The 17,458-nt window shown below is 46.2% G+C and overlaps 2 protein-coding genes across 2 annotated transcripts; both read right to left on the bottom strand.

The window, feature by feature from the left end:
* Nucleotides 1-433: 433 nt before the first annotated feature.
* LOC119271460 lies at nt 434-5,006 on the bottom strand. The gene is made up of 2 exons (XM_037553292.1): nt 4,486-5,006; nt 434-941 (listed from the first exon to the last, which is right to left on the bottom strand). Exons 1-2 carry the CDS (start codon nt 4,912-4,914, stop codon nt 609-611), a joined length of 762 nt encoding a protein of 253 aa, XP_037409189.1. The 5' UTR covers nt 4,915-5,006; the 3' UTR covers nt 434-608.
* A 360-nt stretch (nt 5,007-5,366) lies between these two features.
* Nucleotides 5,367-9,520, bottom strand: LOC119271448 (SH3 domain-containing protein 2-like). The gene is made up of 10 exons (XM_037553283.1): nt 9,329-9,520; nt 9,087-9,200; nt 8,922-8,991; nt 8,702-8,853; nt 7,554-7,655; nt 6,611-6,811; nt 6,450-6,512; nt 6,182-6,337; nt 5,999-6,073; nt 5,367-5,797 (listed from the first exon to the last, which is right to left on the bottom strand). The coding sequence occupies exons 1-10, from the start codon at nt 9,386-9,388 to the stop codon at nt 5,681-5,683; spliced, it is 1,110 nt and encodes a 369-aa protein (XP_037409180.1). The 5' UTR covers nt 9,389-9,520; the 3' UTR covers nt 5,367-5,680.
* Nucleotides 9,521-17,458: the final 7,938 nt, after the last annotated feature.

Raw genomic sequence — 17,458 nt, 5'->3', positions numbered from 1 at the left:
TTTTGGAAACAGACAAGTGCAGATGATCTGAAGTTGTAAACCAAATGGCAAGGAGTCAAGCAAGATTGCCACGGTAACATGAAACAAACAACATTGCTACAGAACTTGCAGACGCCCGGACCTGATAGAGCAAAGTGCTAACAGACATAGAAGCAGGATTTTAGAGAGAAATGACCTGACAGTGAGAGTGAAGTGGTAACAGACATAAAGGCAGAAAAAACTGAGAGAAACGCTACTGCATAATAAAGAGATGCGCGGGGGGAGGGGGAGTGAACCACAAAACTTGCTGGAATAGGTGAGATACGCACATCATGTGGTTGCCTCGGATTTCAAATTCTCAAGAGCTCCCCCCATTCCTAAATATATGATTGAACTACCAAAACGTCATATATTTGGGAACAGAGGGAGTAGATTGTACGAACTTCCAACGGAATAAAAGGGAATCACAACAATTTGAAGTGGTGTTAGCCTTCTTTGTGGTTGATGAGACTTGGAACCATGGTTTACTAGCACAAAGTAAACACTAATGTCCATTATCCAACTAGTTGGTCTAAAATTTACATGATTCCTCCATACAATAAGAAAACAATCTATTATTTTCGATGCTGCTACCCTCGGCCGTATGACGACCCCTTGGATGCTACCGGTCTTCTCTTCTGTTGAGTCCTAAATGTTGACCCAGATTTTACGAATCTCCTGCCTGCGCTGTTATTCCTAGGACGTTCTTCAAATGCATTTTCAGATTTTCCAAACCTTGGATTGTTTCTTGCATACTCTTCCCTGTTTCTAGCAACTTCTTCCCTCTTTTTCATCTTGCTGGAGCTAGGCCTATATAGAATAACCGAGCGGCCGATTTGGTCAACAGCGATGGATCCGGTTGACTCCTCAAGTTGTCGTATCACATCAGGTAGTTCTCCAGGGCAATTCCCATGAATTTTTAGCTGTTGTTGAATGGAACCATGGTGAACAACATAATAACCGAGGAATGAGACTGAGGAAAAGGGACACTAAAACACAAAAAGGGATTAAGATGCACCAAACCATACAGTTCCATTGATGCTGTTCCACACGCACACGAAATGGATAGAAGGAACATTTTTGTGCAAGCTATCCCAAGTATTAGACTTGGATACAAGGACACAGCTACCCAATTCCAGCATATGCATGACTCCCAACTTGGCTAGGTTAGAATACAGACTCTAGAGATATCCAAAGTAAGCTAATTACTTTGAGGACAAACATGCAGATTGATTTATCAATCATATTGAATCCTAAAGGTTAGACTGCTTATTATAACACAAAGTTCCTGAAAGATAGGCTTGCGTTAAATTTGTCCTGTAAGGATGATTGGATGTTTTGATAAATAAGAAAGGAATTGTGTTGTCCTATATATGACTGGTAGGATTGATAATAGACTGAATCCTCTGCATGCAAACAAAATCAGTATTCAGTCAAACAGAATATAGGTTGGTTATTCACAAATTCACCCAGTCCAACCAACTAAAATAACAAAGTTAATAGTTAATGATAGTTGGCCACACCATTTCAACCTGCAATCTATTATTCATCTCGATGACCTAAGACTGGCAATAATCCTATATTTGGACTGGTCTACCTAGTTACCAAGAGTTGCCACCAGGGCATGCATGCTGGGCACAATCTTGAAGACCATAATCAAACCATTTTCTGTTATAACGATGTTTCTTCTTTCCCACAAACTTGCCTTGGACTAGCTCTCTTCTTCTAGACTACCAGCATCTACCTTCTAACCTATCATTTTAAAATGCTACAAATACCTATCTGGTTGCGGAGCTAAAATCATTTCCAAAGGAGGAAGGCTGGTTCTACTTTCATCAGCACTTGACTCTCTTGCTATTTACTATATGTTGATTTTTCTCTCTCCGGGAGAAAGTGATCGAGGCTATTGACGCTATTAGACGTACCTTTTTCTGGGCTGCTGATGGCACATGCACTGGTGCTAAATGTTTAATTGCCTGGAAAAATGTTTGCAAACCTAAAACAAATTGGTGGTTTATGCATCAAAAATCTTCATATCCAAAATAATTGCCTTATGAATTTTTCCTACAAAATCCTTTCCAATGAGGTTCTTCCTTGGGTCACTTGGTACCACTCCCAACACCCAAACTCCATGACCGTCCCCCGGGCACATTCTTCCTTCAACAACAACAACAAAGCCTTTAGTCCCAAACAAGTTGGGATAGGCTAGAGGTGAAACCCATAAAGATCTCGCAACCAACTCATGACTCTGGCACATGGATAGCAAGCTTCCGCGCACCCCTGTCCATAACTAGTTCTTTGGTGATACTCCAATCCTTCAGGTCTCTCTTAACGGACTCCTCCCATGTCAAATTCGGTCTACCCAACCTCTCTTGACATTCTCTGCACGCTTTAGCCGTCCGCTATGCACTGGAGCTTCTGGAGGCCTACGCTGAATATGCCCAAACAATCTCAAAGGATGTTGGACAAGCTTCTCTTCAATTGGCGCAACCCCAACTCTATCTCGTATATCATCATTCCGGACTCGATCCTTCCTCGTGTGGCCACACATCCATCTCAACATACGCATCTCCGCCACACCTAACTGTTGAACATGTCGCCTTTTAGTCGGCCAAAACTCAGCGCCATACAACATTGCAGGTCAAACCGCTGTCCTATAGAACTTGCCTTTTAGCTTTTGTGGCACTCTCTTATCACAAAGAATGCCAGAAGCTTGGTGCCACTTCATCCATCCAGCTTTGATTCGATGGGGCACAATCTTCCTTCCTCAATAAAATTATAAACACACAATTCCCCTCCAAAACATCTCCTGCCTTTTTCTTAAGGTCACCGCAAGCCCACCTGAACATTTTGTCATTTTCATTAGCTGATCATGAGGCGAAACATCAGCAATACAAGGGTTCGCAAGCCCATGCCAGAGGAAGGCAGGGGGGTTGACCGTACAGGCAGAAAAACTACAGAAAAGCAGCGAAGTTTTGAACCCAGGATTCAAGGATCGATTTGCAGATGGGACGCGAGCATCCCAGCGCCACAACTTGACATCCGCAGCGATGTTGCGAGCAACCACAGCAGGGGGCATGCGCTGGTCACAAAATACCTTGGCATTCTGGCTATTCCAGAACATCTCCTTTGGCATCACAAACAGCGGCTCCACTACATTCTTTTGGCATGACACCTGGCTACTGCACCAACCAATCGACGAAGCCTTCCCGAACCTATACACCCACTCCTTACTTACGCACTGACGTTTTGGTCTCCGTGATCTTGAAACTCGGATTACAATCTAAACTGCGGAATCACCTTACCTTTGTGGTGTCAAACAAGCTAGAAGTTTTGTTGCTTCTGATGCAGGATTTCAAGTTCAACGAAGAGCCAGATCAACACTATCTCAACCACAGCCATGGCTTCTCCTCCAATAATGCATAAGACCTAACCTTGCATGAGGACAGCGAAGTTGACTACGCCGATCTCATTTAGAGCGGCAGGGCTCCTAATAAGGTGAAAATCTTCGGATGGCTCCTATTCTGCGGCTGTCTAAACACCAAGGAAAACATGTTCCGCAAAAAAAAATCTCCCCCAAACAACTGCTGCTTGCAGTGTGGCCACTACTCCAAAGACTCCACTCACCTCTTCATCGACCGTCCGAAGTCCATGCAGATTTGGGAACAACTGGGAATCGCTCCAGGACCTTCAAACCAGGACCTCTGGAATGCCAGGCCACCCAGATGGCTGCATCTGGCCAGAGGTGCTCCTCTCCATTCTATGGAAGATTTGGGACTAAAGGAGTGCATAGGAACATAGATGGTTCTAGCTGACTTTATTTTATGGACTCATTAGTTCTAGGCTTCTAGCTGATATGAACCTGGACATGTAGCTGCTGTCACAGGTGTGCTATCTACAAGGACTGCATTGATCTCCTTGGTGATTTTGGGAAAGTCATCTTTGAGCATTGTCCGTGAGGAGCCAATGCAGTGGCTCATGAGCTAGCTAGGTTTGCGTCGACTCATCCGCCAGATGTGTGACTGGAGAATCCCCCTAGTTTTACTGTGCCTTTCCTCATGGATCATGTAACTATGGTTTATGATTAATAAAGCTGCCATGATGGCGTTCCCTCAAAAAACATGCAGGTCATCAAAGAGAGGTGGTGCGAGAACTATCCAATGGAGAGGAGTTGGTTTTAAGGATCGCTGCTGCTCTTCATACATTTCCTTGTGAAATTCAACATGAACATAAAGCGAAGGCAGTTCTGGGCACACATTCAATCCGAAAACAAGGTTATGAACTGGACTAAGGACATTGGTTGATATGCACCTGATAACGAACGAACCCCTATTTATTATGAGTCTATGACATTAATCCCCATTTCCCGGCGAATACATTAGTAGTAGCATGCTAGTTGTTTGACATATACTGAAATCGCAATTTCCTAGCAGGCAACACTAATCGTAAAGGAGAGAGGGGAGGCACCTTGAGGAGCTCGTTGGACTCGAGGTTATCCGTGAAGGCGGTGACGAGGTTGGGCGTGACGCCGCCCTTCCCCACCTGCTGCGACTTGAGCTTCTTGCCGAGGCCGTGCGCGTACGAGGCGAGCTCCTTCCGTTCCTTCACGTCGAGCTTCGGCAGCGGCAGCCGCGGGAGCACGAAGGAAGGGGGCGCCTCCTCCTGCTGCTCCTCCGTCGCTTCGAACTCCTCTTCGTCCGCCGCGGCCACCGCCTCGGACACGGCCGCTACGACGAGGCCGTGGCCGCTGGTGAGGAGGGAGCAGAGAGGGCGGTGGGGGGCGGAGAGGCGGAGGCGAGCGGACGGGACGGGACGGGAAGGGAGGGACCGGAGGTGGGAGGAGAGGCGGGCGAGAGGGAGGCGGAGGAGGGCGACCGCCGCCGCCACGCTCGTCATGGTGTTCGACGGAATGCCGAGGAGGCGACGAACTCGGGAGGGGATAAGCAGGGGGACTGCAAGGCCGCAACTGCAGAGGCAGAGAGCGAGAGGGAGGAGATAAGCAATTAATCAGAACTCCTGGCCCGGGCCCCACCTGCCATAGTCTGATAGAAGTTCGGTGCCGTTCAAACGAGAACACTACACTCATTTCCCGCTGTTTGTTGTCAACAGGCTAACAGTTCTAGGTTGCCATACAAACACTACGATCTGAGATACACAGCGAATTTCTAGAGAATTTCATACGGAACTGTTAGATTCCCGTTGGATTCAGTTATTTATCTATAAAAAAGCAGGGTGAAAGCCTATTTCGATAATTCCCATTGGATTTGGAAAAGAATCTCCAGATCGATAATGGTCTGGGTTTTCTGATTGTTTATAAAAAGCCTTTGGTGCTTTGAAACATTGATGGATTCCTCCTTGACATATATATATACTTTGGGTTCCCGCAAAAAAAATCTGGAAAAAATGGTCAAGCCAGTGTCATATTTGAGGGGAGGATGAAGATGAACAACAGTGCACACAGCTAGCCATGAGGCACCAACAAGGCATCCAACAGGCACACGTCTTGACAAAAAGAACATATATAGCTCCCCGCAAAAAAAAAGAACATATATATAACAAAAGGAATTTCCACGAGGTCTTCACCGATCAACGTCTTTGGAGACGAAACAACATCATAATGCACATTGTACAACGCCAGGGACATGTATGGCTCGATGAACTTCTAGAAGACCTGGGCGACTTTGCTCGCCAGTACACGGTCCCGTTTTTCGATGAACTCGGAAGGGAACCAGCCAGCTTTCCCCCTGCACTCACCTTCAGCCCACCCATTGTTTGACACCTGATTAAGGAGGGTATCAGCACAAGCTTAGAATAGTTGAATTTGACTGCAACAAGGACGAGGCACTAAGAAAATTCAGCAAGTGGCAAGCATTCGAGCTGCTGGCAGCAGAGTTGCTGCCACCAGCGAAGGGCCTGGTAGCAGAGGGTTGCACATGGGATTAATATTAGAAACATGTTAAAGGTTTAGAGAAGGAAGCACCTTCCGAACAACTACGTAGTCGCCAGTTGACAGATTGAGCTCAGTTTCACTCTCAGCTCGGTATGACTGGATCGCCTGACAAAAAAATGGGCATGTATAGCAATTAAAAAGAAAATCCCAACAGATAAAACAAATTAGTATTCGTAGGCTAGTTGCATTATGATGAAAGTAATAATTGGTTACCTCAGCCAGGAAGTGCTCCACTGTCTCCACCAATTCTGCAACTGTTGGAGTCCTCATGAATATGCCGTTAACTTCTTCATATGCGGGTGGCGGCGGCATAGAATTCTCAATGACAGGAGGAGGTGCTCCTTCAATTCTTTGTCGCTCAGATACCATCTGCAAATAAATAGTTCTGAATCATGATAACAAAACAAATATCTTTCTTGACGATGTACAAGTTTGTTTGTTATGTAGGTGTGATTAGAACGCCTATACAAAGAATCAGTACCTCTCTTTCAAGTTGATCTAGAATCTGAAGGACCCTTTGGTGGTAACTTCTCTCAGATTCAACCTTCGGTCAAGCCATCAAGTGTCATTTGAAGCAATAGTAGAGCTTACGGTAAACGGGGAAATGATCAAATGATTCAACCAAACAAAGATTAAATATACCATCGCGATAAGTCGTTGTAATGTCAGCCTTTGTTGTTGGGCTTCAACAGCAGTCATTGCTGCAACAGCTTCTTTGCCTAGAGTCCCCATATTTGATTTTAACTCTTGCAGCTTCGACTCAGCAGCCTCTAACCTTGAAATCATATCACCATTTCCAGATGTCTCTCTTAATTTCATTTGGCGCTTTGAAACTTCAATGGCCTGCACAACCCATGGATACCTCGCTAAGTCTCTTGTAGCAACAAGAAAAAGAATGTGGTATAACATGATAGAGTGATGTTCAAATGAATAGTGGGAAGAAACTAATAGGAAGCGTAGATGGCCAAGAAACAGCTCAAAAGTCCATTTATGGGGAAGTGGTGTACTGATGTGTATTTTCATTTACACGGCAACTTCGCATGGCAAATCAAATAAATAAAAATCATGTGCGAGAACAATTGCAACTCCCTACACAAACGCTCAATTAAGTCAAGCATCTCACCTATTTCGTCTGCTCCTTATGTACCCAAGAAATGCAAGTGAACTGAAAGTAAACTGGTCTACTTTTAGATATCAGATTTTAGCACAAAATAAACAGAACATGAGATGCTGATCTGTTTAAATGGCTGAATGACTTCTATTGTTGCTTTACATGAAACATAAAAACAGTGACTTGCATGGGGCAGTGCTCCACATTGTTTTCCTCGTAAAACAACTGTGGACTTAGTGAAATAGATATGCCATTTTTTCAGCAAAGAAAATTTCAAATCATCTGACATTATGTTGAGATATTACTGGTTTACAAGGTACATCTTCTGAGTAATAGCATAATTTCTCTATGTCATGTTATTGTATATATATTTCAAATTGTCAACAGTAACTTGGAAATGAATGTTTCTAAAGCCATTGGAGACAAGAGATAAATGTAAGCATATCGGAATATGATATTTCATAGTGAAGTAACCTGTGCTTCAGCTTCTTGACGCATTCTGTCATATCTTTGGGCAAGGTGACGAGCATCTTCCAGAGGAGCTCCCATCACCATGGCTCTCAGTGGCTCTGCCACCTGAAAATATTGATCATTAGTCACAAATATGCAGGTTGGGTAATATAAACAAACAAGGTTGGAAGGATGTTATGAGTAGTAAAATGCATAGCAGAATAAGGTAGTTATTTCTTATTAGCCTGCGCATGGTAATGGATAATTAAGTCTTAATAACAGTTTTTACGGATGTGAGATTTTCCACGAACAAAAAGAAAAGCATCAAGACATAATATCACCAACATAGAACACAGGTCAAAAAGAAAACTATAGTCCCACTCTATTTTCCCACTTTTCTATCTTCTATTTAGCATTTTCCTATTTTAGAAGGAAAAATAAGATGTTGGGAGGAAGGTTCTGAAACTAACAGCTCCGCTCGAGGTCTATATTCGGTGGGAAGCTCAGTTTCATAAACAACAGAAAAGCTAGGGGGACACCATTTAGGAATTAGGACAGACCCAGTGCTATAAGCTCCCACACCAGGTGGGGTCTGGAGAACGATTATATATCGGCCAGTTAATCAGCATCTCAGTCAGTTAATCGCTACTCGGTGAGTCGCCGAATAGCCAATTGACTGATTTATCGGCCAATTAACTGGAAAAATCGCCCATTTATCCCTACTCGGCACCCGAACAATATGGTACCAGTTACCGATATCCTGAACATTGAGCCTTACACTTGCACAGTGCAATGAAGAGAGGCAGCGTCGAACCCAGGACCTCTAGGCACAAGTGGGGAGTATTTCACCACTGCGCCAGCCACCAGGCCACTGACAAATTACACTAGCATATATTTCTTAATTACTACCCTATCAGTACAGTACGTAACGGAAAAAAAGTGAAGATGACAGTGTTTTTGTTCCCACACAACTTAAATATAACCACTGAAATGATGACAAGTGGTGACGAAAATCAGATCATCAGCCGGCTGGCAATTGCCACTAGTCGTGTCTACTGAAATAAAAATAGAACCAATATGTAACGCATAGTAACGAACTTTACATTGCAGGTACATAATTCCCCTATGTTTTTATAGGTTATTACTGGGCTGAAACCAAAAAGGGACAGTACCTGGGTGCCAAACGCTTTCAGCAGGTTTGCCCGTTCCTTCTCCATCAGGGATCGCGCCTTCGCAAAACTCAACGCTGCCCTCGACAATGTACTCCCACTGGTACAGGTATTCTCAACACCATACTTCTTGCCATCCTCACATAACTTATTGCCTGTGAAACCATAACTCGGATTACGCGCCAAATTCAGAATCGACCATGCACTGCAGCAAGAACATTACCTAGTTCGACTTGCTTCGAGCCTGTGACGATGTAGCCCTCGACCCCACGAACTATATCCCTTTGGAAGTGCTGCAATGTAAGTGAAAAAATGACCAAACCGTAAGCAAAAAATAGGAGGGGCGAAGCATTACGAACTGGGAGGAAACAGTTGTTGTTGGTCTTACCTTGGCGGCGCGCGTGGAGATGTAGAGCTTCTCGAGCTTCGAGTGCTGCTGCGCCTCGCCCTCGTCCGCGAACACGCTGTCTGCGTACCCGCCCCCGAACTGCTTCAGCACGGCCTGCGACAGACACGGGAGCGGCCGTTCAGGACCTAGCGGCAGAAGACGAGATCTCGAGGGGGTCCTCGTGCGACATCCGAAGGGGCAAACTGACACGAATCCTGAGCGGGCGGTGCCGCGGTGCTCACCTGCTGCTGCCGGGCGACCTGCTCTCGGAGCTTGGATGCCTGCTTCCGGATGGCCTCCATTGGCCTCCGCCGCCGCTGCTGGCCCCCTGTACGACGAGGAGGTCGTCACCGAGGTCGGGAGAGGCGTTTGGTGTGGAGGAATGGAGACGGAGGGGGATCCGGTCCGGTCGGTGGAATGGGAGGAGAGATCTGAATCGGAGGAAGGTTTTTTTTTTTAGTCCAAACATACTTGCTTTATTCAACTAAAATGTTCATAGGGATACAACGGCCTCTTTGGTTTGGAGGAATTTCATAAGAATTCTAGAGGATAGGATTCTTATAAGATTTTTTCCTTTAAAGCCCTTTGGTTTATAGGAATGGATTCATATTCCTACATAGGATTGCTTCCTATCCTTCACATTTCATAAGAAAATAAAAATGAGCCTAAACTCAATGGAAAAATTCCTTTGGTGTCAACCAAATGACATCTCGTTTACTATTCCTACTCATAGGATTTGAGATACATGACATCTCATTTCCTATAAAAATCCTATTCCTACGATAATCCTATCCTATGAACCAAAAGAGGCCAAGAGCCACGCATGGCGTCCTAAACCGAGTCCAAAAACATGTTTGGCGAGGCTATGAGCCTCTTGATTAGTCTCACGACCCTCAAAGATGAAGGTACATTGTTTCCCTCAAAAAAAAGATGAAGGTACATTGCTGAAATTGCGCCGAAGTAGGCGTAATTTCCTTCACGCTGCTAGCATACATCCCTTCACAGCCCTGGCCAATGTCTCGAACCACTCCCTGGCAATCAGAAGCTATGACAATATGCGTTAATGCAAGATCTTGAGTCAGCGCAAGCGCCTCTCTGCAAGCAAGAGCTTCGAGAGTTGTCGGGTCTGTAACTCCATGGCACCTGATGGCCGACGAACCCATGAAGATGCCTTCTGAATTCCTGCAGATGGCACTATACGCTCCTTCATTACCCGATCTGGCAACAACCCCATCAACTCTGATCTTGGCCAGCCCGCTCGGCGGTGCAATCCACTTGCGTTTTTGTCGGGGAGCCATAGGAGTATACACCGGTGGTGGTTTCTTCAGTTTGCACTCTTCGAGTCCATGCAAATACTTCATAATGAAACCATGGGTTGCTTGTGGGCTCTGAAAGATACTTTCATGGAGCGCTTTTCGCCGGGAATGCCATATGGCCCATAAACTGATCAGAACCTGATTAAATTCTTGGGATGGAAGAACTTCCATTAGTTCAAAAACCCACCGTTTAGCATCTGGTTGTCTGATATTGTTGACTGCTTCCACAAGGTCAGGGCTTTGGAGAGCCCATACACATCTTGTTAGCTCAGTGGTTATGCCTTTAAGCTAGGTGTAGGATCGATTTCTCACTGAACGAACCGTCGATGTCGACTAGGTTATGGACGCACGGATAAGGCTGATAATCCAGGTGTAAGGACATATTTATCCCTAAGTGTTTTGGTGATTGATGACAACACATTTGCGGACTAATCGTGTGCCATGAGTATTCCAGACACTTCTTTGCTAGGCACAAGACGATTGGGTGCCCCTCGAAGACTGACGAAGACGGCGTCTTTTCTACGTTTCTTTTTGGTGGATTTGAGTCGTAGGAAAGCCGTACTATTAAGAGGGGGTTCACGTTGGAAAGGTTTGGGTGGAATCATCACGTACACGTCTCCTTTTATCCCCTCCTTCTTCCTTGGAGCTTCCTCCGTTTTCCTGCCTCCTGTGACTGCTGCTGTTGTGGTTGCGGTCGTACTGCTCCTGGATCAACGGTAGTACTGTAGGCATCCACGGTAGTACCGCGCGGTGGCGCGGTAGTACCGCTGGTGCCCATAGTAGTACCGCTCCCCTGGAGCCGCACTACCGCTGCCCACCAGGCTAGTGCCGCCCCTTTGCGGTAGTAGGAGCGGATGTAATTTTTTACATCCACACCTGCCGCGGTAGTACCGCTTTCGCCATGCGGTAGTACCGCGCTATGCGGTCAGGCAGTAGTACCGCCCCTCGGCAGTACTACTGTGTCGGGTTTTTGCTACTTCCGTTTTTTTGCGGAAGTAGGCACAGAAGTTTCCCTTCCCCCTGGCTGGGACTTTTGCCTTGCGGTAGTATCGCATGGGGGACGCGGTAGTACCGCGCGTGCGGAAGTACCGCCCCCAACTTCTGTGCATATGTTTCTGTGCTGGGGTCATGGCAGTACCGTGGGTCGGTACGGTAGTACCGCACAGCCGTGCGGTAGTACCGCTTGGTTGCAAGCAGTAGTACCGCGCAGCCTTGCGGTAGTACCGCTGGCCAGGCGCGGTAGTACCGCTGGCCGCGGGCTGGTTGGTGGGTAACGGTTGGATCTTTTCCACACTATATAAGAGGGTCTCCATCTTCCCCGTTGACTTACCTCTTCCACCATTAAAGCTCCATTATTGCTCCAAGCTCCATTTTCGCCCGATCTCACTTCCTAGCCAACCAAACTTGTTGATTTGCTCGGGAGTGGTTGAGAAGGCCCCGATCTACACTTCCACCAAGAGATATTTGATTCCCCCTACTAATCCCTTGCGGATCTTGTTACTCTTGGGTGTTTGAGCATCCTAGACGGTCGAGGTCACCGCAAAGCCATAGTCCATTGTGGTGAAGCTTCGTGGTGTCATTGGGAGCCTCCAATTGAGTTGTGGAGATTGCCCCAACCTCGTTTGTAAAGGTTCGGTCGCCGCCTCCAAGGGCACCAATAGTGGAATCATGGCATCTCGCATTGTGTGAGGGCGTGAGGAGATTACGGTGGCCCTAATGGCTTCTTGGGGAGCATTGTGCCTCCACACCGCTCCAACGGAGACGTACTTCCTCTCAAAGGGAAGGAACTTCGGCAACACATCCTCGTCTCCACCGTCTCCACTCTTGGTTATCTCATGCCTTTACTTGTGTAGCTTATTTGTTTCATATATCTTGCTTGCTTGTGTTCCTATTCGTGTTGCATCATATAGGTTGCTCATCTAGTTGCATATCTATACAACCTACTTTGATGCAAAGTTTAAATTGCTAAAGAAAAGCTAAAAAATTGTTAGTTGCCTATTCACCCTCCCCTCCCCTCTAGTCAGCCATATCGATTTTTTCAATTGGTATCAGAGCCTCGTCTTTTTATTAAGGACTTTACCGTCCAAAGAGTATGGTTGATACCGTAGACGGTGCAGAGGAACACTCCAGTGTGAATCCTATCTCGTCTACGGGCGATGGGGGAACCTCGATCTCTCGTGAGGAGTTCAATGTGGCCTTGGAGACATTGAAAACCTCCATGACGACCGAAGTTGAGAGCATGTTTACTAAATTTCTTGAGGGGCTTAAACTATCCACCACACCGTTGAAAGTGGGTGATCCCGCCAACAAGGTGATGGATGTTATCCCCGACAAGGGGGAAGCTAGTAGTGAAATGGCTCCTTCTTCTAGTGGTAAGAATGGCACCGGCATCTTTGCCCATGTGGAACCACCACTTGTTTATGGTGGACCGATTTCTTCCACTCATTTGAATCATGCCGGTCCTCCTCCTAAGATTGTGAAAAATGAGGACTTTGATTCTTGGGTTTATCGCTTTAAACGCCATTTAAATCATGTGAACACTAACCTTTGGAGAATCATTGAAGAAGGTTTTTATCCGCATGATCCAAGCAACTTCACTCCTCGAGAAGCCGCAGATAATCAATTCAATGAGAATGCTCTCTTCATCATTCAAGATGCAATTCCACCCGAAGACCTACCTCATCTTCGTCCCTTTGCCTTGGCCAAAGATGCATGGCGTTGTGTTGTCTCTCTCTACCGGGGAAGTGCAAGCATTCAACGCTCCAATTATGAAGTGGTACAAGATGAGGCCGATGAGTTTGCAATGAAAGAAGATGAAGAACCTCGTGAGCTTTATCGGAGAGTAACCAAACTCGCGGTCTCACTACGAGATCACGGGAGCAAGGACACGGATGACAATTGGATCAAGCGCAAATTCCTCAAGGCAATGATGCCCTATCACAAGGCCATGTCCTCCGTCATTCGTCAAAGACCGGACTTCCACACTTTGACCTCAAGCGAAGTGTTGGATGAGTTTGTGGCCATGAACATTTTGGACAAGACCACCGATAATGCGGTGCTCCGTTCTCAACGGGCAAAGAAGCCTAACCTAGCATTGAAGGCCAAGCTCACCATGGAAGAAGAAGAAGAGGAAGAAAAGGAGAGCAACCCCGAAGATATGAAGTATGCATATCATGAACACATGGCACTTGCTTCAAGGCAATTTTGGAGCAAGAAAAACTCGAGGCCAAACTTTAGCAAAAGCAACTCGAGTGGCACAAGGGGCAAGCAACGTGTAAGGACTTGCTACAATTGCGGCAACGTGAGTCATTTCGTTGCAGAATGCCCATATGAGAAGAGGGAAGACAATGGTGGCAAGCTCATCCGAAAGGACAAGGCCAAGTCGTTCCCCAACAAGAACAACTTCACCAAGAAGACTCCTCCCAAGGCTTTGGTTGTGCAAGAAGAGTACAATGAGGATGATGACGATGATGAAGATGGTGAGTCGGTTGCCATGGCCTCCGTTGCCATTGCAACAATGTCACGGGTGTCTCTCTTCGACTCACCCAATGAGAGCATCACCGCCAAGTGCCTCATGGCTAAAGCCACCAACAAGGTAACCTCCAACATCAAAATTGCCATCATTAATCATCCTTCCCCGACGGATAGCATTAATGAACTTGAGGGAGCTAATGTGGAGGCTAACGAGTTTGAGGCCTTTATGGGCAAACTCAAGGGAAAATCCAAGAAGCACTTTGTTGCTCTCTTGGAACAACTTGGTGAAGCCAATGACATGATCGAGGCTCACGAAGACACCATCTCTAAGATGGAAGGGCATAGTCGTGACTATGCGATGAGATTTCGGATCTTTCCAATGCTCTTGAGGAAGAGCGTGGTCTTCGTTTGGCTCTTGAGGAGTCACACAACATTGATCATGCTAAGTTAAAGAAAGATTATGATCATGTCCTCATTGTTTCTCGTGTGCTAAATTCCAAGAAGGCCAAACTCGGGGTTGATCTTGCTAGACTCAAAGAGGAGTTTCATATACTTGACAAGGCCCACAAGGCCTTGAAGGGTATTCATGCTAGTCTCAAGGAGTCTCATGATCAACTCCAAGTGAAGCTAACTAAGGAGAAAGCAACTTTTTCTCATATGGTTTTAATTGATAATGCAAATGCTACTAACCCGTGTTGTGAGCATATACATCTTGTTGAGGAAAATGCGAAGTTGAAGGAGCAACTTGAGAGAGGTCTTGCGACTTGCATATAAGGCAAGAAGAACCTCAACGATCTCTTGATCAACCAAAAGGGAGGTGTGGCCAAGGAAGGGGTTGGGTACGTGCCCGACTCCAAGAACAAGAAGAAGAATGACAAGACCAAACGACCTCCTCCCCTCATGCAAACCTTTGTGAGGGAGGGAGAGAGTGCCCCCGAGGAGAAGAAGAAGAAGAATGTCAAGAAGGGCAATGCCACCCCTCTCAACAAAGCCGGCGATTTTAACCCTTCTTATGTGTTATGCCGTGCTAGTGATGGGCATATTTATGCCAAATTTGTTGGTTCTCTTCATGAATACATTGAATGGTCTATTTGGGTTCCAAAAACCCTTGTTACTAACATCAAAGGACCCATTACAAAATGGGTACCTAAAACCAAGCATTGATCTCTTGTAGGTGTTTGCTTCCGGTGGGGGATCATGGTTGCTTGATAGCGGAGCTACAAATCATATGACCGGAAGCAAGGACTTGGTGGTGGACGTGCACAAGGTTCCATCTATGCCCACCAATGACGAGTGGGGTGACGCCTCATCTTCTAAGGTATTGGGACTTGGCAAGGTGGTCATCTCTCATGATCTCACGATCGAGAAGGTCATGCTTGTTGAGTCCCTTGCATACAATTTACTTTCCGTTCGTCAACTTGCTATCATGGGCTTTGCCACTTTCTTTGATACCGATACCGTGGCCCTCTTGTGGAGCAAGACTCTTAAAGTAGCTTTTGTTGGGCATGTCGAGAACGGTCTATATGTGATTAACTTTTCGGAGCGACCCACTAAGACCGCGACATGCCTAATGGATAAAGTTGATGTGGGATGGCTTTGGCACCACCGTTTAGCCCATGTCAATATGAGATCTTTGCAAAGTCTCCTCAAGGGGGACCATGTCCGTGGACTAACAAATGTTAGTTTTGCTAAAGATCGTGCTTGCAGTGCCTGTATCGAAGGAAAGCTACATGAGAAGGCTCACCCTCCCACAACTATCATTTATTCAAAGAGGCCTTTGGAGCTCCTTCACATGGATCTCTTTGGGCCTCCATCCTTCGATAGTCTTGGAGGTAGGAAGTATTGCTTGGTGATTGTGGATGACTACTCAAGGTACACGTGGGTGTATTTCTTCAAGAGGAAGAGCGAGACCCAACAAACCATCATTGACTTTGCAAATGAAGCACAACGTCAACACAATGCAAAGATCTTGACAATAAGAAGTGACAATGGCACCGAGTTCAAGAACTACACCTTGGATGAGTTTCTTAGTGACGAGGGAATCAAGCATCAATATTCCGCACCCTACACCCCTCAACAAAACGGTGTTGCAGAGAGGAAGAACCGGACGTTGATGGATGCGGCAAGGACCATGATGGCGGAGTTCAAGTCACCGTACAACTTTTGGGCCGAAGCCATCAACACCGCGTGTCATGCATCAAATCGGCTCTACCTCCGCAAGGGCTTGAACAAGACTCCATATGAGATACTCACCGGTAACAAGCCCAACCTCAAGTACTTCCGGGTATTCGGGTGTAAGTGTTTCATTCTCAAGAAAGGTGTTCGGTTGTCTAAATTTGAGGCTAGAGCTTATGAGGGCATATTTGTTGGTTATGCTACAAACTCTCATGCTTACCGTGTCCTCAATAAATCCACGGGACTTATTGAGGAGACGTGTAACGTGGAGTTTGATGAGAATAACGGCTCCCAAGTGGAGCAAAGTGGCACTTGTGATGTAGGTGATGAAATTCCTCCTCAAGCCATAAGAAGAATGGGTGTTGGTTTTATCCTACCCATTGAGGAACCCCTTGTGGCCGAAGGAGAAGGACAATGCTCCACTCAAGTGGAGCCATCACCAACCCAAGGCCCACACGCTTCCGAAGAACAAAGTGAAGGCCCTCAACCTCATGAACAAGACCAAGGGCATGATCATACTCAAGACGGTGTGGACACACCAAGTGATGCCCAAGGTCAAGTTCTCTCCCCCGAGCAAGTTCAAGATCAAGAACAAGTTCATAACGGCGCTCAAGATGATCAAGTAACCACTCCTCAACTCACCACCAAGGAGGAATTAGAGCGTCGTGCCGCCAAGGTTGCTTCCAAGCTCTCCACCAAGGATCATCTCATGACGAATGTGCTTGGAAGCTTAAGAAAGGGGGTAAGCACTCGTAGACAATTAGCAAATTATTGTGAGCATCACGCGTTTGTCTCTTGTGTGGAACCCCACAAGGTCTATGAGGCGCTAGAAGATCCGGATTGGCTCAATGCCATGCATGAAGAACTCAACAACTTCGAGCGCAACAAAGTGTGGAGATTGGTGCCAAGACCGACCGGGAATCACAATGTCATAGGAACCAAGTGGATATTTAAGAACAAGCAAGATGCCCATGGGATCATCATTCGCAACAAGGCTCGTTTGGTAGCACAAGGCTACTCCCAAGTCAAGGGTATCGACTACGGTGAAACCTTTGCTCCTGTTGCTCGTCTTGAATCCATTCGCATGTTGATTGCATATGCTTCTCATCATAACTTTAAGTTACAACAAATGGATGTGAAGAGTGCTTTTCTTAATGGTCCCATTAATGAATTGGTTTACGTCAAGAAACCCCCCGGGTTCAAGGATCCCTACTTTCCCGATCATGTGTATCAACTCGATAAGGCACTCTATGGCCTTAAACAAGCCCCACGTGCGTGGTATGACCACCTTACTGAGTTGTTACAAGACCGTGGTTTTGAAGTTGGGCTAATCGACCCCACTCTTTTTACTAAGAAGGTCAAAGGGGAGTTGTTTGTGTGCCAATTATATGTTGATGATATTATCTT

Source organism: Triticum dicoccoides, chromosome 1A (assembly GCF_002162155.2).
Source record: "Triticum dicoccoides isolate Atlit2015 ecotype Zavitan chromosome 1A, WEW_v2.0, whole genome shotgun sequence".
Taxonomy (NCBI): Eukaryota; Viridiplantae; Streptophyta; class Magnoliopsida; order Poales; family Poaceae; genus Triticum; species Triticum dicoccoides.
This window is presented reverse-complemented; position numbering and strand designations above follow the sequence as displayed.

Coding starts and splice junctions, on each gene's coding strand:
- LOC119271460 (XM_037553292.1), bottom strand. CDS start 4,914: ATGACGAGCGTGGCGGCGGCGGTCGCCCTCCTCCGCCTCCCTCTCGCC. Junction 942..4,485: donor AGTCCAACGAGCTCCTCAAG/GTGCCTCCCCTC, acceptor ATTCAACAACAG/CTAAAAATTCATGGGAATTG.
- LOC119271448 (XM_037553283.1), bottom strand. CDS start 9,388: ATGGAGGCCATCCGGAAGCAGGCATCCAAGCTCCGAGAGCAGGTCGCC. Junction 7,656..8,701: donor TGAAAGCGTTTGGCACCCAG/GTACTGTCCCTT, acceptor CAATATTTTCAG/GTGGCAGAGCCACTGAGAGC. Junction 5,798..5,998: donor ACTACGTAGTTGTTCGGAAG/GTGCTTCCTTCT, acceptor CTCCTTAATCAG/GTGTCAAACAATGGGTGGGC.